Genomic DNA, 18,505 nt, shown 5'->3' with positions numbered 1-18,505 from the left:
GAGGCTCAGTGCCTCCAAATCCGAGGCCATGGTCTTGAGCCGGAAAAGGGCAGAGTGCCTTCTCCGGGTCAGGGGGGTCGCCCTGTCTCAAGTGGAGGAGTTTAAGTATCTGGGGATCTTGTTCACGAATGGGGGAAGAACGGAGCGGGAGATCGACAGGCGGATTGGCGCAGCGTCTGCTGTAAAGCGGGCGCTGTACCGGTCCGTCGTGGTGAAGAGAGAGCTGAGTCAGAAAGCGAAGCTCTCGATTTACCGGTCGATCTACGTTCCTACCCCCATCTATGGTCATGAGCTTTGGGTCATGACCGAAAGAACGAGGTCCCGGATACAAGCGGCCGAAATGGGTTTCCTCCGCAGGGTGGCTGGGCTCTCCCTTAGAGATAGGGTGAGAAGCTCAGTCATCCGGGAGGGACTCAGAGTAGAGCCGCTGCTCCTCCACGTTGAGAGGAGCCAGTTGAGGTGGCTCGGGCATCTGGTAAGGATGCCTCCTGGACGCCTCCCTGGTGAGGTATTCCGGGCACGTCCCACCGGGAGGAGGCCCCGAGGAAGACCCAGGACACGCTGGAGGGACTATGTCTCTCGGCTGGCCTGGGAACGCCTTGGGGTTCCCCCGGAGGAGCTGGAAGAAGTGGCTGGGGAGAGGGAGGTCTGGGCCTCCCTTCTGAAGCTGCTGCCCCCGCGACCCGACCCCGGAYAGGCGGAAGAAAATGGATGGATGGATGGACGTCTACACTAATCCTCAGCTGTGTGTGTATCTAAAAACAGCAGAATAATAAGTTGCGACCAGCATTCAGCTTATTTCTTTGAAGTTTTTTGCTACAATCACACACAATTTCAGCTCAGTGTTTCCCAAAACAGCTGAATTGAAGCAGTTTGGAATTAACTGTGGCAGCAATTTAGAATTTTCAAATCCAGGGTGCCTTTTTTATTTGCATGTGCCCCCCCTAAAAAAAATCTTTGGTCACCCCTGTGCCACCTCTTGCAAAAAAATTCTAGCTCCGCCCCTGTAAAGTACTATATTGTGTCAAAATTAGTTATCTTTTGTGTTTTTTATAATATCACCTAAATAATTTAAGCACAAAAGACATATATTGACACAAAACCTTTATTGTATTTGCACACACATTATTTTCTAAGCTTGTATGTTGCTTTTAAGTAACTAAACAGTTAGATGATACAGTTCAAGTCTTTGTCAGCACAAAAAGCAGCTTCTGCTCATAAAAAAACAAACCAATCAGAGCTGCCACTTTAAGATGTGTGTGATACATATGTTAGTGGAAAAAAGCCATAAAACAGAAGCCCGTAAAATGTCTGTTGGTGCTGGCGGCTGGGCCTAATGGGCTGTGGTTCAGTGTGGAAAGCCTGTTTACATTTACCCATTACTCGCTGAGTGTATCTGTGTGGACATAATGTGTGATTACAGAAGAAACTGGGTTTGTTTTTCTGCAGCTTTTCCAGTCTCATCATTCTCGTGATTTCCCAGAAGACAAATGTGCCGTCCTTCTTTGTGYTCTAAAAAATATTTCTTTATAAGGATGAACTATTTGTGCTTTTGCTTGACGTTTGGGTTGTAAGTTGTAAAATTTAGCACAAATGGGTGACAGATTGACACCTCAGATGTGTGGATTTAGAATGATGCACTGCTTTTTTTTCTGCTTACAGAGATTGAGGCGAAGGAAGCTTGTGATTGGCTTCGAGCGGCGGGATTTCCACAATATGCACAGCTCTATGAAGGTAACACACACACACACACAGACCCACAACTACTTTGTTTCATTTCATCTCTTTTTTTGAAAATATGTTTGTTGTTTATTCTCAGTCCTTAGTGTCCTCTCACTTATTTTTCCATCATCTTTGCTTCTCTCTTCCTGCCGTCTCTCCATCTTTACATCACCCGTCTTTTTGGCCGCTGCGTTCTATTTCCAGGCTTCAGTTCCTCTCCAGAGGGAGGGGTCATGGGAAAGGCCTTGTTGTCGCTGCTGGGACTCTCATAGCTCCCGTTTCTCCCTCTTTTTTAATTTATGATTTTTTTACCTCCTACCTTTTTTCTTGTAATCAGCCATAACTTTTCTAATTCTTCTCCATCTCTTTATTAAAATGCGTCCGACTTTTACTCTTTTATCCTGCAGCCCTCTCCCTGTTGGCCTCTTTCTTATCTCTGTAAACGTACAGACGTTTGCTCATGCGATGGTCATGAGGTCTCATACTTGAAGAATAAACAGGAAATGACTCAAGCAATAAAAAAAGGACGCAAAGTCTAACAGCCTTTGTTTAGCAGAAATCACAAGTGTTACTCTGAGGAAAGTTTTAGATCCAGTTTTGTCTGGTTGTAGATGTTTGCTGCCTTCAGAACAAAGGGAACTAGCAAAACAAAACACTTGAATCTTTTATGCTTGTGTTTAAATTATGTCAAATAGATTATTTACATTTTTGAAATTGGCGTTCTGTGAAAAATAAAAAGCATTATCTTACCTGTCGTAGATGAGCCTTGACATGCGTTAACAAGAAAAAAACTCACATTTTCATGAAAAAATAGGACAAAAGTTTACAAATTGTATAATTGCTATTGGCCACACATTGTATCACAGAAACAGCACATAAGATTTACATTACAAAGTCATAGTATATCAGATAATTGCATGAGATTAAAAACACTCATCAACATATTACCTGCTCACTCGAGTTAATGAAAATATTGGTGTTTAAAAAAATTTAAAGTAATTTTTGTTGCGCTGTCTGTTAGCAATTTAGGATAAAAAATCTTGATATTTTAATCACAAATAATACACTTGTGTTTGTAATGTGATGTATGTGTATGATGTATGATAATATTTTTTATGTAGATTTTATGTGCCTTTTCTGTGATGCTGCGTGTGACTGTTGACTAATAAAATGATATATTTTGCAAGCTTATGGCAGGGTCTTGGTGGTAGCAGCTGGACCACACTTCACAGACTTCATTAACTGCTAACCAGCTGAGAAAGCATTTATCTCCTGTCATGTGTCAGTCATTAACCACCAAACCTATTGCCCCCCTCTGTTTTGTCACAGATTCCCAGTTTCCAATCGATATTTCCTCAGTCAAAAGGGACCACGACTTCCTGGACCGGGATCTGGTTGAGCCGTTGTGTCGGTAAGGACGCTTTCCAAACCTGATCCACTTCCAGTGCGTTTTCAGCACCAGTTAATTCTTCTCTCCTCTGTATTCAGTACACCGACTTGTCCCCACTCCCTGGYGCTGACATTAGATGTCTGACCCCTGGTCTTAATAAACTCCCCCACCCCTCGAAACCCAGGCTTTGATCTGGTCACCTCCCCTCCCTTCTGCCACGCTCTGATCTCCTATTCAAAAAGAAGAGACCCTCGGGGGGCAAAATACAGAGGGGTGTGTCTGGGCGGGTGAGGGGGAAGGGACTTATTGGATGCCAGCATATTCCTGCTGATGGGGTTTAGAATGTTTTACACGCCCCTGGGACCTAATTCTTGCATTTCCTGTTCCATGAAAATGTTCCTTCTCTGGTCCTGAACATTCACTTTGTCTTAACTTTTTTTTTTTTGCTTTCTTTGTTGTCAACACTTTCCTTTCCATGGGTGTGGTAATTACAGCAGTGATAACTTTTGTATTTCAAGAGAACACGTATCTGACCTCACGCAGTTTGTTACACCAGTGTGGGTTAGATTAAAGGCCTAGCAATCCTTAAAGGGAATAAAACCATAAACTTTTATGCCACAGTTTTAAACTAAGATCTTTGTGTGATGAGATAGAGGTTTCGTCAAAAACCTTGTAAGTTACGTTATGCACAATCCTCATGCATGATCTCATGAGATCTGTTATTGTTTGGAGTATGTGATGAGCAGTGGTGGGCAGTGCTAACCCAAAAATTAGCTCCGCAATTTCTTTAGCGCTTACGTAAAAATTTAGGACCACAACTTCAAATGCGCTTATGCCATAGAAATTAGTGGAAGCTAATTTTAAAGCGCAAGTTCAATTTGACACTTACTAGCTGATAACAATTTATGTACCATATATGTACAACRCTGCCAACTAGCAGTGTATGACCCTTGTACAACTAAATCCTACAACCACCGATTGCTGGGGATGTGATTTCCTGAAACAGACCTTTGGCTCCTGGTGTAAAAATTAAAAAGTTGTTGAGGATTGCTAGTTCGGCTGCTTCTTTGTCTTTTTCTTTTGTTTGTTGTAKATTTTTCATTAAAAAAAGCATCAATAAAGTAATTTTAAAACTGTTTATTGGAAAACTGAAGTGATGCATTCTGGGTATATGATGGATTTGATTTGTGACGGGAAATGAAAGTTTTCCATGTAGTTGCTCCAGTTGACCACTAGATGTCTGTCTAACCTTGTTGTCCGATTGCTTCGACCAATTATGTCAAGTATTGAGCTCCAGCGTTTAAACTTTTTTTAAAAAAAGGAGCTCCGATTGTAAAGTAAAATAAATCAATGCATACAAAATTTTAGTATGGATTACAAACATTTACTGTTTTTGCTGGGAAAGGGAGTTCTAAACATTGCCTTCCTGCTACGTAAGCAGACACAAAGCATTGTGGGAAATGAGACCCGTGACTGAAAGCAACAGTCAGCAAGGATGYATATGTTTCCAGTAAGTGTGTTTATCTGGGAGGGGTGCTGTTGGATAGATCACGTATTGTGTTTCATTGATAGCCACACCTTCCACTGTTCAAGATAATGATGACTGGTAGATAATTAATTATCACCGTTACTGCATGTTAATTTTAGTAGAGCGCAAATCCACTTATGAATTATAAAAATTAGTAAGACCACTGAAGAGCAAATGAAATATTTAGGTCCACAATTAGCAGATTTGCTCTTTAGCAGACTGGTGCCCACCACTGGTGATGAGGATGGCAGATGTTTGTGTGGCAGCTTCATCAGCCACCGAGCCTGTAAATCAAGTCCATCAAGTCTATATTCATCTGTCATCAGACAAAAGCAAGGACATTTCTGCACCTCCTCATAGTACATAACAAATAACAAGACATGAATGCCTGTCATGTCTTGTGATGGACTTGCGACGTGTCCAGGGTGTACCCCGCCCCTCGCACTGACTGCTGGATATGGGCACCAGTGACCCCCGCGACCCTGAAAGGAATAAGCGTGTACAGACAATGGATGGATGGATACATGACCTAACATATTACAAGTCTAAAGGCATGTAACGTGTAATATAAAGCTTACACCATGGTAATGAGGTAGTGCATGTTCATGAAAATAGACAGTCTCATTTCGCAGCCTACACAGACTGCCAACATGTAGCCTCTATGGGCCACRGTCTGGGTAGGCTGTAAAACCGTCCCTTCACTTCCTCTGTAATCCCCTCTCTGGTGAGTCAGGTGGAAGCTTCTTAAATGCTGCTCCTTTTTTTTAAAGTTCAGTCAAAATGTCCTTTCTGCGTCCTTTGCCTTTACTTGCTAGTCGTCAATTAACAAAGATGCTCTACCCAGACCTGGCTACAACCTTCATTGCCGGTCTTAAAGATGTTGTGAAATGTGGAAAAACCCAAAGGGTCCCCTTGGACTTCAGCTGAGCACTGCAAACGTTTCAGCAAAGTAGTTTTGAAGAAGCTGAAAACAATTCAAATTGGCATTGGGTAGATCCACTGTGAGTGTTCCTGTGCCTGCTGATCTCCAGTTGATCCACACACTCCTTGGAGATCACAATGAAAATTTCAAACAATCACAACTGGATTAAAAACATGCATTAATGTTAATGTGCACACACACACATGAATGCAACTCTATATTTGTAAAATTGAGTTATACTCATTTTTGTGTTGGCCTCGAGGAAAGAGGCAAAGTGAGGAAGTAAGGATGAAAGAGTCAGAAAAGATTAAAAAAGAAAATTAAAAAGGAATCCCCCTGACTGTGACTAATCAGACTCAGGAATTAAAGGGGGAGGGTGGTTTCTAAAATGCAAGATTATAGAGTTAAARTGAGAGGTTTTACAGCCTAGAATAAAAAATGTTTATAAAAAACAAATTATAAATCTGAACAGTGTTGATGCCAACATGTCTCTGTATGTGTTGCAGACGTTTAAATACTCTGAACAAGTGCGCCTCCATGAAACTTGATATCAGTCATCCTAAGAAGAAAGTAAGTGTTTTTATTTTACTTATTTACATGTAAAGGAATACAACTTAAAATATCACCTAAATGTTAATAAATGAAAAAGAGAGAAGTTGCATTAATTTTCTTAGCATAACGTTTTTAACTAAGGAGCAAATAAAGAAGCAAGTAAAGTTTTTTTTGGATGCTGTTTATAGAAGTTGATGTCTGAGTTTCTGTTTAAACTCTTATTTTTTATCATTTCCAATAAACTCTGTACCACAATTGAAGAATGAGCCCATCTGTGTCTCAATACTAATTTGCACAAGTAGCTTACAGTTTATGGTGTCAACTTTGAAGACAACCACTGTAGCTCAAATAAACCGTACTCTGATTCCCTCTGAAGTCCATGATTAAAGCTGCAACTGTGTTTCCACCTACTTATAGTTTGCTATGATCTTTCGATCTCATCTTCCTTCAGTTCCATTGACCCACGAGGAGAAATGCTGACAGATACAGATGAGAAAGTTTAGTTTTTGTAGATGTAGCAAGACCACTGTAAAAGGAAGTTGTACTTCAGTTAATGTGTACAATTTAACATTTAGGTCAAGGATCACAAGTGTGTACCCTTTTAGTTTCTGTTTTGCTCATTTCGTGCAGCATTTATRGGAAGTGGTTCTGGTCTGGTTTCAGGGAAGTTGTACTGCAGCTTAWGTTTCCTTCACTTGCTTTTTATTATTTAAATTAAAGTATTTCCTGATATTGGTGGATAACTATATAATTTCATGTGAATGAACGGTTTAAATGAAGGCTTAAATTGTAGTAATTATAAAAGCATTATAAAATTAAAGTTGATCCACTTTAGTATTTGATCAAACCAGCTGTTAGCTCATCAATCAGTCAGAGAATCGAGGTTACTCAAAACTTTATTTACCCCATGTAAGTAGGTTTGCCAACTCAACCCCTCCAAAATACGGGACAGCTCTGCCGGGAAGAATATTTTTGATTCCCAAGATAATACAGGATCAAGTTTGTCCAGTTTCAGCATAATATAGGACACGTACTTTTGTTTCTAATTAAGGGATGATTCGGTTTTTACAGAGCCCGCGAGGGAACATGGGAGGATTTTTTTCTTTTGCGTTCCCATGCAATACTATTGCGTTGCCTCGCAATACTTTTGCCTTACCTCACAATACTATTGAGTTACCTCACAATACTTTTGCGTTACCTCGCAATACTATTGCATTACCTCGCAAGACTTTTGCGTTACCTCACAATACTTTTGCGTTACCTCGCAATACTATTGCATTACCTCGCAATACTTTTGCGTTACCTCACAATACTATTGCGTTACCTCGCAATACTATTGTGTTACCTCGCAATATTATTGCGTTACCTCGCAATACTTTTGCGTTACCTCGCAAAATTGTTTTGCGTTCCCACGAAAAAGATTGTTTTGTATATGAACTGAATTAAATCAGACTTTTATTTTGAAATATCCGGTTACCAAAACAGGATGTGTCGCCACAAGTTCGTAAAATTGACACTGATGTTGCGTGACTGTACTGTGTTAAAATATCGGCAAATGATATATTTCCATGCGTGGCTGTGTGATATATTCATTCTGAAGCTGAGTTGAAGTAGTAGGGTAACTCGCTAATGGTGAACATGTGAATGAGTTAATAAACAGGCAGGCACAACAGTGATAAATGACTTTTGCAAGGGAATGCAAAAGGTATTGTGTGGGAACACAAAAGAAAAAAAATCTCCCATGTCCCCTCGCGGGCTCTGTAGGTTTTTCAAGGGACGGTTGGCAACCATACTAAAACATTAATTGTTCAGGCCCACTTTAAAAGATCTCAACTATTAAGGTGACTAATGTCTCATTTTTACCTTCCATAGAGCGATGACTCAGATGAAGATGACCCACTGGCCATCAGTAAAAGGTGGACGTTTGAGTGGAGCAGTCGACGCTGGTCTCGCTTACAAGACATCCTGTCAGACAGCACCAATGAGAGCAGTCCAACAGGTCAGGGGGAGGGTCTTCACAGCACGGTGAGCAGCGAGAGCGTTCTAACGGACCTGAGCGAGCAGGAGATCACAGAAACCTCCTCGCTCCACAGCGAAGACTCCGCCTCTGCTTTGCCCGACTCAGTATCCATGGCGTCCCTCTCCGCTTCCTACCAGCCRCCGAGGGAACTTCCACATTACAACTCCCTGCCAATCAAAGGCAATCGCCACAGGCAAGGAGGGCGGAATAAAGCCAAAGAGTTTCTGCGCCGAATGGAACTAATGCGCACTTGGGGTCCATCGACAAGGAGGAAAAGCTCAAGTCGGAGGCCACCACTGGTCATCAGCGGGCCGGTGTTGCAGGGGGAGGAGCCTCAGGCACTTCAGATGCTTCAATGCACTCCAATCAGCCAATTACAAAGTAGTCCAAAAGACAACAATCAAGATGACGGTGATGATTCCTCTGTTTTTGTTAATGACGACAGTAAAGACCAAATTACGAGTGTGAGCCCCAGCAATGAGGCAACACTTCTTAATGTTCAGGAACCTGCATGCACAAAACCCCGCACTGCCAGCAAGAGAAGCAGCATGTATCTGGAGGACATGGAGTTACCTTCTCAGGGTAAGAGGACTGAAGGGCAGAGCCACTTTGGTAGAAACCACTTCCATTCATATGAAAACCTCCTCATTCACATCCCCAAAGACCATAAACCGGGCACTTTTCCCAAAGCCCTGTCCATAGAAAGCCTGGCACCTTCTCCCAGCGACAGCAACAATGGCCCCCAGTCGTGTGCTCAAACAGAAAATGGCCCGGGCAAGCCCTGGTCCGGTAAACTGTTGTCAAAACCAGGTTGTCCTGCAGCTCCACGGGGCAGCAGGGTGAGCGTCTACGACAACGTACCAGGCTCACACCTGTACGCCAGCACTGGAGACCTGTTGGACCTGGAGAAAGAGGACAACCTTTTTCCTCACCTGGACGACATCATCCAGCACGTCAGTGGTTTGCAGCAGATAGTGGACCACTGGAGCCGCAATGTGCTGCCTGAGGGGGAAACAGGGGAGGAAGAAGGGGAGGGCAGGACCACCCCCAGCGAAGGTGAGCGGGACGGGGTCTCTTTAAACGACACAGATTCAACGGGGACCAGTCGGGAGAGACGGGACTCTGGAGTCGGGGCCTCCCTCACCAGACCTCGGTGAGTTGCTGTTACAGCTTTCAAAAGATGATAACTTCAGTTTTCATTAGTTAAAACTTTTATCCTGGCAATTATCTGAAAAACAAAGAGTCTAAAACTACAATATGACCAAGAACTAACACTTTCACACATGAACTGAGTCACTGTCTGTTTGTTTTGCTGACCCATCTCAGTCTACGATGGCCCAGTTTCCGAACCTCAGATCATCTCAACCAGCCAGCATCTTCCCTGCAGATCAGCAGCCAGTCAGCAGGCCAGCTGAGCCTGCTGCAGAAGTTTTCTTTGCTTCACCTCACCGCCATCATGGAGAAATACTCGATGTCGAACAAACACGGCTGGTCGTGGTGGGTACACACAGCTACACACTCACACTACTGTACTTTTAGAGGCCCTAGACAATTTGGCACCTTGGGCGAGGTTTCAGGTGGTGCCCCTTGTGCATTTTTCTAAATCTCACTGCTAATTTGCATACATTCACATAGTTCTCTGACACACACGTGACGGTCTCTGCGTGCTTTTTCTCAGTTATTTTTAAGGTGCCTTTCAGCATGATGGCAGCTCCTAATCAGCAAGACCATATGCTCAATTAACACCTTTGCCTATGATATTTGGCAGAACATCAGTGAGTTTGTGTTTGTCTGCAACTGAAGTACAGTTCTTAACCACGTACCCTCAAGTCAGCCAGTAGCCAAAAGCACATCCCTTTGTCATTAACACCCAGACCTGTTTATTTTGATTGAGCCCTGGAGGGAAATCCTGTTGACCAGTGTCTATATGCTGAGTGGGGAAATGAAGGCATAGACACACACACTTCCTTAATTGTTTTCTGTTTGTTGCTGGCAGGTCTGTGCCAAAGTTTATGAAGCGTATGAAGGTGCCAGACTACAAAGAGAAGAGTGTGTTTGGTGTTCCCCTTATTGTCCATGTCCAGCGCTGTGGGTTTCCTCTCCCCCTGTGTTTACAGCAAGCCCTCTGCCACCTCAGAACTCACTGTCTGGACCAGGTGAGAAAACAGCTTCCACTATAGTTAACATCGTATTCATCCCACCCTTAATAACTCTGCTGGGTCTTTTTTATTGTTTGTCTTTCAGGTGGGTTTGTTCCGTAAATCTGGCGTGAAGTCTCGCATTCAGGCTCTGAGGCAGCAGTGTGAGTTCAGTCCCGATTATGTGAGCTACGAGGACCAGTCGGCTTACGACGTGGCCGACATGGTCAAGCAGTTCTTCAGGGATCTGCCCGAGCCCCTGCTTACGAGCAAGCTGGGGGAAACCTTCCTGCATATTTACCAGTGTAAGTTGCCTTAGGGGAGTGAACAGTTGTTTTTATTAGTCTGTCTGTTTTTTCTTCTTGTAACCCAGAGAATATTAATAAAAGAGACTTAGAAACCAAACTATTGTTGATTGATTTATGGTTAAAAAACAAACAAACAAAGAAACAACAACTATTATTAAGGCATTTTAATGCAGTTTTTGATTTTCCTATGACAATTACGACAAAAATTACAAATTACTTGTCTTTGGGAACTATGGATGTTTTTTTTAAAAATCAAGAATTAACTTTTAATGTTTCTTCGGCACACTGAAACAATTTGTACTTTGTGTAGGACTGCTAAAAAAACTGATTAATCCCTTATTTTTTTGTTTCCAAGAAGCCAGATCTTCTTAAATCCTTATTTTTTTCATTATTTTCAGTCCTAAGTAATGGTTTTTGTTTGATAAACTGCTTAACTGTAATCTGTAAATAATTTAGACATAAAAAGGAATTAACCCATGTTGCGTCATTACATAAAATCAGGCGAGTCAATTTCAAATGGAATTTTTAGCTAACTAGCTAGTAACAATATGGTTTGTTCCCATTTCTTCAGTTTAATCTTTAAGTTTAACAGTTCTGTATGTAAAGAAATGATCCAACCAACAAAATAACAGCTATAATGTCTCTTTTCTGCACTAATGAATTGTATTGTAGCWGAAGCAGCGCTCAGTGTAAAACAGAATTCACAAATTTACTGTAGTCTTCGATCCTTTATGTCTCTTTTTCATTTTTATCTTTTTGACTCAGATGTTCCTAAGGAACAGAGGTTGCAGGCGGTCAGAGCAGCCATCTTGCTGATGCCAGATGAAAACAGGGAGGTTCTGCAGACGCTGCTCTACTTCCTGCGTGATGTCACCTCCCTGGTCGAGGAGAACCAGATGACCCCGATGAACCTGGCTGTTTGCTTGGGACCATCGCTCTTCCACCTCAGCATCCTGAAGAACGACACGCTGTCACCAAGGTGGGATCATTGGAAGAAACCGATGCTGGAGTCTCATTTATACATGTGGGAAACTTTTAATGAACATTTAGTCTCTGGGTTCAGTTCATTCAGCATATTATTATTTTGTTCCTTCAGGTCGATTCAGAGGAAGTACACCACGGGCCGTCCAGATCAGAAAGATCTGAACGAGAACCTGGCTGCCACTCAGGGTCTGTCACACATGATCATCGAGTGCCAGCATCTCTTCCAGGTCAGGATTAAACTCAGTGAGGGAGTTATTTCTCTTCTCTCAGTTGTTTTAAATTAACAGCCAACCATGAAAACCTCTGTGTCGTTGTCATTCAAGGTCACATGTTGGTCTGCTATCTGAGCTCAGCTCTAAAACTGTGAATCCTCAGAAATCACAGCAAATTCTGCTGCAGTAAGAAACAGAAAATATACTTGATTAGTCTGCTTTTTTTTAGTTTAATGTGATTCGATGACTATTTTTAAATTTTTTTTTGCAAAAGGCAATAATTTCCCCCTTTTAGCCACAAGAGTGGAATTCCTTTAATTAAAAAAAATGACCAGAGTCGAACTGAAAATACCAAAAATATTGCAATTCACCAAAGCGCTGTTATTAATGTTTTTATTCCATTTGACTTTTTATCACCTGTAGCCATGAAAGGACAGCTGATACAAATGCCTGTGTCTGTGTCTTTTGTTCTGTCTGTTTGCAAAATATCTCATTTAATGGCCAGAGAAGATATTTTTTTTGCTTGAAACATGTCTGTATTGTCTTGTATTTAAGTATATATATATTAGGGGTGCAACATGTACCCGTATCGAACCATTCAATACACACCTGCATCGAGCAATACAGATTTTTAAAATTTACTTTATCAACTTGTCCTCTGAAGATGCTCTGTGTTAAAGGATCAGTGGATCTGTGTTCGACTACTCCACCTAGGCTGCTTTTTGAGCACATATCCACTGAGAAACTTGCTGTTTCTGCAACATTTAATTTAAAATCTGTACTTTTGAGGTTAAATAAATGTTCGTAATTAATTTAAATAAATTACAAGTTAAAAAGGGCATGGGCATTTCTCTTTTGTTGTATTGAAAAAATATCGAACTGTGAGACTAAGGTATCGAAAACCGAATCGTAAATTTTCTGTATCGTTGCACCCCTAATATATATATACTGTATATATATTAAGGGTGCAACAATACATGTACCCGTATCGAACAGTGCTTTAGGTTCAATACACACTTGTATTGTTTTGGATTGTGTTGTATTGTATTTTTTGTATCGTTGCACCCCTAATATATATATATATATATCAACACATTCTCAGAGCACTTTAAAGTGAACTCAATGTAAAATAGTTTTTTGGATAAGTGTTTTTCTCAGGACAGTATGGCTACAAGCGCAACATGACCCTATGAGTTTGTCCTTAACMTGCTAACAGGCTAACTTAAACTTTTTAAAAAGACAAAGTTTTGATGATCACTGCCTTTATGCCAGAGTTGATTCATTGTGGCGTGTTGTCTCTGGCTGCTGCTCAGATCCCAGAGGAAATGGTGACCCAGTCTCGTAACTCGTACATGGAGGCGGCGCTGATGGTGCCCCCGCTGGATGAGCTGTGCAAGAGTCACGAGGAGGAAGTGGTGGACGAAGACGTGGAAGACGAGGACGAGGAGGGTTCCTATCATGCGCACTTAGAAAGGGCAATCCAGAACCTGCTGAAGGAGGCCAAAGATAAAGGCAAAGGCTGGGTGTCCCGCCCATCCTCTGACCACACAGAGCTGGCATTTAAAAAGGTGGGCTGCAATTTTCACATATAAGTTATTCATTTTTATATACTTAAATTTTATGTCACTGAAATTTCTGAAAATGGGAAAAAACATTATTAAAGCACCTTCTAATACAGTTACCATTTAATATTTAAGGTTGAAGATGGTAACCCTTTAAGGCGGTGGCGGGTTTCGGTCGAGGTGTCGGCGGCTCCCTGCGAGGTGCTGCAGCGGCTGCTGAGAGAGCGCACCCTGTGGCAGGCTGAACTCCAGCAGGAGAAGGTCCTGGAGACGCTGGACAAACAGACGGACGTCTATTATCACTCCTGCTGTAACATGGCACCTCAGCCTATTTGTGACTACGTGGTACTAAGGTACCTTTTTAATTCAACTGGAACATATTTCACATTTGTCAGAATTTGCAAAGCCAGAATAAACAGAGGGTTTCCTGCTGTCCTCGCAGGTCGTGGCGTGCAGACGTGTGCAAAGGCTCCTGTGTGCTGGTGTGTGAGTCTGTCGAACACGAGGACAGCCCACGCACCGGAGCCGTGAGGGGCGTCGTGTTGGAGTCGCAGTACCTCCTGGAGCCCTGTGGGACGGGGAGGACCAGGCTCACACACATCTCCAGAGTTGATCTCAGGTGGGTGGGCTTCAACTGTTTTTATCCCTCAGAAGGTGGGCGACAACGAAACTGCCTGTGTCTGTGTGTGTGTCTGTGTAAGTGTCTAGAACCAATGAATAGATTTTAATGACACTAAATCTAGAAGTAATTAATAAGTAGAGAACAACTGTATTTCTTGCGAAAATGCTAGTGTGAATGAGCCTTGCTGAAAACTTAAGCTGAAAACTGCTGAAATTGAGCTGAAAATATTTAGTAGCAGGTGTTAATGTGAGCTCACTTTGAAAAGCTGAAAGAAGCAAATAAATACAAAAATAAACAAAAAAGCCTAACTTTGCAGAAAAATGTAAAAAGGAGCACAAATCTAGTTGAAACCAACTGTAAACAGCTAAAAGCTAAAATAGCTGAATATAGCTGAAAATGTCTGTAAGAAGCATGTATAGAAAAAATTAGCAGAAAAAAGAACAAGATATAGAAAAAAGCAGAACTATAGCTAAAATAGCAGAAAAAAAGCTAAACGGAGCAGCCACAATTTGAAATTAGCACCCAGATAGTGAAAGTGTTGTAAAAAAAAAGAAGCTAAAATTAACAGAAAAAAGGCATAAAAGTACAAAAAAGTGACAATTTGTACTAAAAAAGCCAAAACAGCTGAGGTTTTCATTAAAACAGCTAAAAAGTAGCGGGAAATATTTTATTTATCATAAGGAACATAAGAAGCACAAGTGTAAGTTGTAATATCTTTAAAAGATATGTGTTTTTTTAGCTTAATAAGCTAACTTTAGCTAATAGCAGCTGAACATTAGCTAAAAATTCAGCAAATAGCTTAATATAGTATAACATCTGTAAGAAGCATCAATAGCACAAAGTAGTAGAAAAAACATAAAAGGCAGAAAAATAACAGAAAGAAGCAGAATTTTTGCTGAAATAGCAGAAAAATGCTAAAATTAGCAAAAAAGTAGGTAAAATAGCACAAGAAAGTGAAAAAGAGCAGAACAGAACAAAATGTGTAAGGTTTTGTAAAGATTTAGAAACATTTTAAAGGAATCAAGTGTGTTTTAAAATAGCCACATTCATTTTCAATGGCAAAAAAGTGGCTAAAGAAGTGAAATAGTTAAAAAAAGTATAAATAGCTGAAAAACCAAAAGTCATATCACCCCTCTCATAAAGGAGCTGAACATTTTGATTTTTGAATTGTTGAAATAGCACAAAAATTTTGGGACAAGTTAGATGCCGACAAATGTTTGGAAGAAAATGATCTCAATTGTGTGAATGTAATGAAGCATTCACACAATCAGAGTCAACCAAATACAAGATGGTTGCTGCAACTAATCAACCTTAGTGAACTCAGAAATCATCACGCTTCATCAGTATTACAGAAAATGAGCTAAAGTTTGGTGTGGCAGTAGTTGAGACTCCTCTCCAACTCATTTACTGAGTGCTAGCAGACCAAGCAAGAACTCTTTTTAAACCTTTTGTATTAATTGTTGAGTTCAGCCATGTCTKTCTGTTAGTAAAACACCTCACGGCTGCCACATTTAGTTAATCTTAGTACATGTAAATGAATAATAGGCGTAAATTCAATCTGGACCTCACCTGCTTCTTCCGGTCACCTTGTCACCTACCAATCAGCCTCACTTCTAAGACCCTCCATCCACGGCTCTGTCTGCTCACCAGCTGAGCTACAACCCGCCTCCGCCCCTTCTCCACCCTCGCTTCTTTAAGCTTTCTTCTTCCTTCGGCCTCCACTCCACCACCAGTGTCGGGAACCTGGGGTTAGGCATGACGACGTCTTTAATCCTCATTTGAAGCTGCTCGTTCACGACCGTCACAATTCACAGCTCCTACGTCTTCTGGTAAAAAAAAAACTGTTCTTCATTCACACTATTAAAGCTTTCTATCTGCTGCTTTGTCTCCGTGAGTCTTTCCAGGCTGGAAAAGCTATGTCACAGTTGTTTTCACAGAGTGAAAACTTGTTGTGGTAGTAGCTGAGAGTCCTCCCCGATATATTCGCTGAGCACTAATGGATTACGCCAAATTTTGAAATAGTGCTTGAGATTTGATCAGAAAGGCTAAAACTTTGTTTTTCAGGATAAATTAATCTCAGTTTAAAACTCTGGCTTGAAAGGTGGTCAAGGCAAGCAAGGCCTTTAATCCTAATTGTGTTATTTACTACATTTTTAGTCATTGATGTGTTTTGTGTTTCTGTTCCAGGGGCAGATCTCCAGAATGGTACAACAAGGCCTTTGGTCAGCTGTGTGTCAGTGAAGCTCACAGGATCCGCTCGTCTTTCCTCCCGTTAGATCTGAGTCCTGAAGCCAAGATCTGAGCCCCCAAATGCCCAGCTTCGTCCCGGGGGCTCCAGAGGCTAATCATCCACATTCACGGTGCTGAGCCATACTGTACTGACTTAGAGTTTGTTATTTTTCATAGCGTCAGGTGTCTTTAATCTGCATTGTACTTATTTATATTGTAAATTATACATTTCAAAGCCAGTTTTGAGTCCAGGGTTAGTTTCCAGTTCTGTAAGTGAAACAAGTTGTTCAGATCCTTTGAATTCATGTTTAAAATCATGTATTTTAAGGAGGGTGAGCTTTTATAGACAGAAAGTACTTTTTATTATTTATTGTTTAGTTTGGTTTTAAACATCAGCATTGTAAAAATAAAAAAGGTTGACGAGAACAGCCAGCATCAGTAATTATGATTATAATTTGTTTTGTTTATTCTTTGGTCCTCTGTGACTCTATTTAAATGTTAACACTATATCAACTTTTTTTTTGAAAGTGGCGTAAAAAAACATGTATACTCTAAAAATATGGATTTGTGGCAGCACTGTGTTGTGAAAAGTGCACTTGTTTAACGAAAAAGGACTGCAGGAGAAATCTGAACCACATCAAGGAGACACTTAATGGGTCCATAAMTTAGCTTTAAATAATTTTACGTTGGATTTTCACATTTCTGTTCCTACGTTCAGTGATGATTTAATCCAAAAGAACGAGTCGCTGTTTGAAAGTGTTTTGTCATTTTACCTTTGTATATGATGTATTTTGTTCTGACATATTATATGATGTCCAAGACATGTTACCATTTCACTGCTTCTGGGAAGCATGTTTGAAATTGTGTGTGTGTTTGTGTGTGTGTAAGTGTGTGTGTGTGCGTGTGTGTGTGTGTGTGTGTGTGTGAGTGTGTGTTACAGGCTGTACTGTAAATATCAGCGCTCTCTGTGCCATCGCAGCTCTTCAGGGTCTTCCTATCATATTGATAAAGTGAAGTGTGAGCTTTCCACACAATTTCCTTATAAAGCAATAGCAGACTTAAAAAAACAACGGGCTCTGCCTTGGCACCAGCTTGGCTTTTATTTTTATGTTTGGCCATGGCGATGCTATGATTATAATATCTCCTTAGTGCCACTATAATCCTGCGTGGATGCCTTTTGTTGGGGGAACAGTGGCGTCGTGTGCAGGTGTGTGCAGTCGCGTGTGTGCGTGAGCAGGTTGGTGAAAGMGTGTGTGACTTTGACGTGAGACCTCGAGGCCTCCAAACCAAACTGAGCAGCTGAGAGCAGGATGATCTGTGCGTGTTATTTCTAAATGAAAGCATTGTTTCTGAAAAGGAGAATAAAAATAATCAAAAAATGATTCACCTTTGTTATCTGTTTTTATTATTGTTTGCCAAAGATGAAGCCAATATTTCTGGATGGATTTGAATGAATTTCTGGTTTGTTATTCCTTTACGATGGGTTACCTTTTGAAGTCAACTATTTTTCAAAATGGCCGCCACAGCTACAATTAAAGTTTGGTGACGTTGTAGCTGAGCATTATTCCCAAAACATATTCTGAGCTGAATACACCAATTAAAACTTTACCATTAACTGTTTATTAGCAAAACTACGGAGCCAGCGAGGAGACATGGGTTWTTTTTCTTTAGCGTTCCCACACAATACTTTTGCATTACCTCGCAATATCTTTGCGTTACCTCGCAATACTTTTGCGTTACCCCGCAAAATTGTTTTGCGTTCCCACGCACAAGATTGTTTTGTAAATGAACTGAATTAAATCAGACTTTTATTTTGAAATATCTGGTTATCAAAACAGGATGTCTCGCAACAAGTTCGTTAAGTTGACGTTGATTTTGCGTGGCTGCACTGTGTTAAAATATCGGCATATGACATACTTCCATGCGTGGCTGTGTGATGTATTCATTCTGAAGCTGAATTAAAGCAGTAGGCTAACTCGCTTATGGTGAACATGTGAGTTAGTTAATAAACCAGCAGGCACAACAGTGATAAACGACTTTTGTGTGGGAAYGCAAAAGAAAAAAATATCTCYCTTGTCCCCTYGCGGGCTCCGTACAAAACATCTCTTGAACCACTGGAGAAAAATCAATTAATCTCTCAGAAAGTTATCATTGGAGGTACAGCTACAACCCGATTAAAAATTGGCTGCCACAGCTAATCAACCTTAGCTAAGTGAAAAACCGCTATAACTCTGTCATGTTTTCCGAATACTGAAATGAAATTTGGTGCAACAGTGGCTGTGTACAGAGCCCATATAGTGACACTGGATAAAAATA

At 41.1% G+C, this 18,505-nt stretch overlaps 1 protein-coding gene across 3 annotated transcripts in view; it reads left to right on the top strand.

Annotated features, from left to right (window-relative positions):
* Positions 1-17,571, top strand: part of stard13a (StAR related lipid transfer domain containing 13a) — a 69,529-nt gene extending 51,958 nt beyond the window's left edge. For all 3 annotated transcript variants that reach the window (XM_014003309.1, XM_014003311.1, XM_014003310.1), the window contains 13 exons: positions 1,663-1,734; positions 3,052-3,133; positions 6,069-6,132; positions 7,987-9,287; positions 9,461-9,631; positions 10,131-10,290; positions 10,379-10,577; positions 11,346-11,559; positions 11,677-11,791; positions 13,090-13,344; positions 13,474-13,691; positions 13,781-13,957; positions 16,148-17,571. In XM_014003309.1, the coding sequence (XP_013858763.1) occupies positions 1,663-1,734; positions 3,052-3,133; positions 6,069-6,132; positions 7,987-9,287; positions 9,461-9,631; positions 10,131-10,290; positions 10,379-10,577; positions 11,346-11,559; positions 11,677-11,791; positions 13,090-13,344; positions 13,474-13,691; positions 13,781-13,957; positions 16,148-16,262 (3,143 nt within the window). In that variant the 3' untranslated portion in view covers positions 16,263-17,571. The remainder of the gene's footprint in view (positions 1-1,662; positions 1,735-3,051; positions 3,134-6,068; positions 6,133-7,986; positions 9,288-9,460; positions 9,632-10,130; positions 10,291-10,378; positions 10,578-11,345; positions 11,560-11,676; positions 11,792-13,089; positions 13,345-13,473; positions 13,692-13,780; positions 13,958-16,147) is intronic.
* The last annotated feature ends 934 nt before the right edge of the window (positions 17,572-18,505 follow it).

The sequence above is a fragment of the Austrofundulus limnaeus genome, unplaced genomic scaffold, assembly GCF_001266775.1.
Source record: "Austrofundulus limnaeus strain Quisiro unplaced genomic scaffold, Austrofundulus_limnaeus-1.0 Scaffold17, whole genome shotgun sequence".
In the NCBI taxonomy this organism is placed as follows: Eukaryota; Metazoa; Chordata; class Actinopteri; order Cyprinodontiformes; family Rivulidae; genus Austrofundulus; species Austrofundulus limnaeus.
Note: the sequence above shows the minus strand (reverse complement) of the source record. Positions and strands in the feature narration are given on the sequence as shown.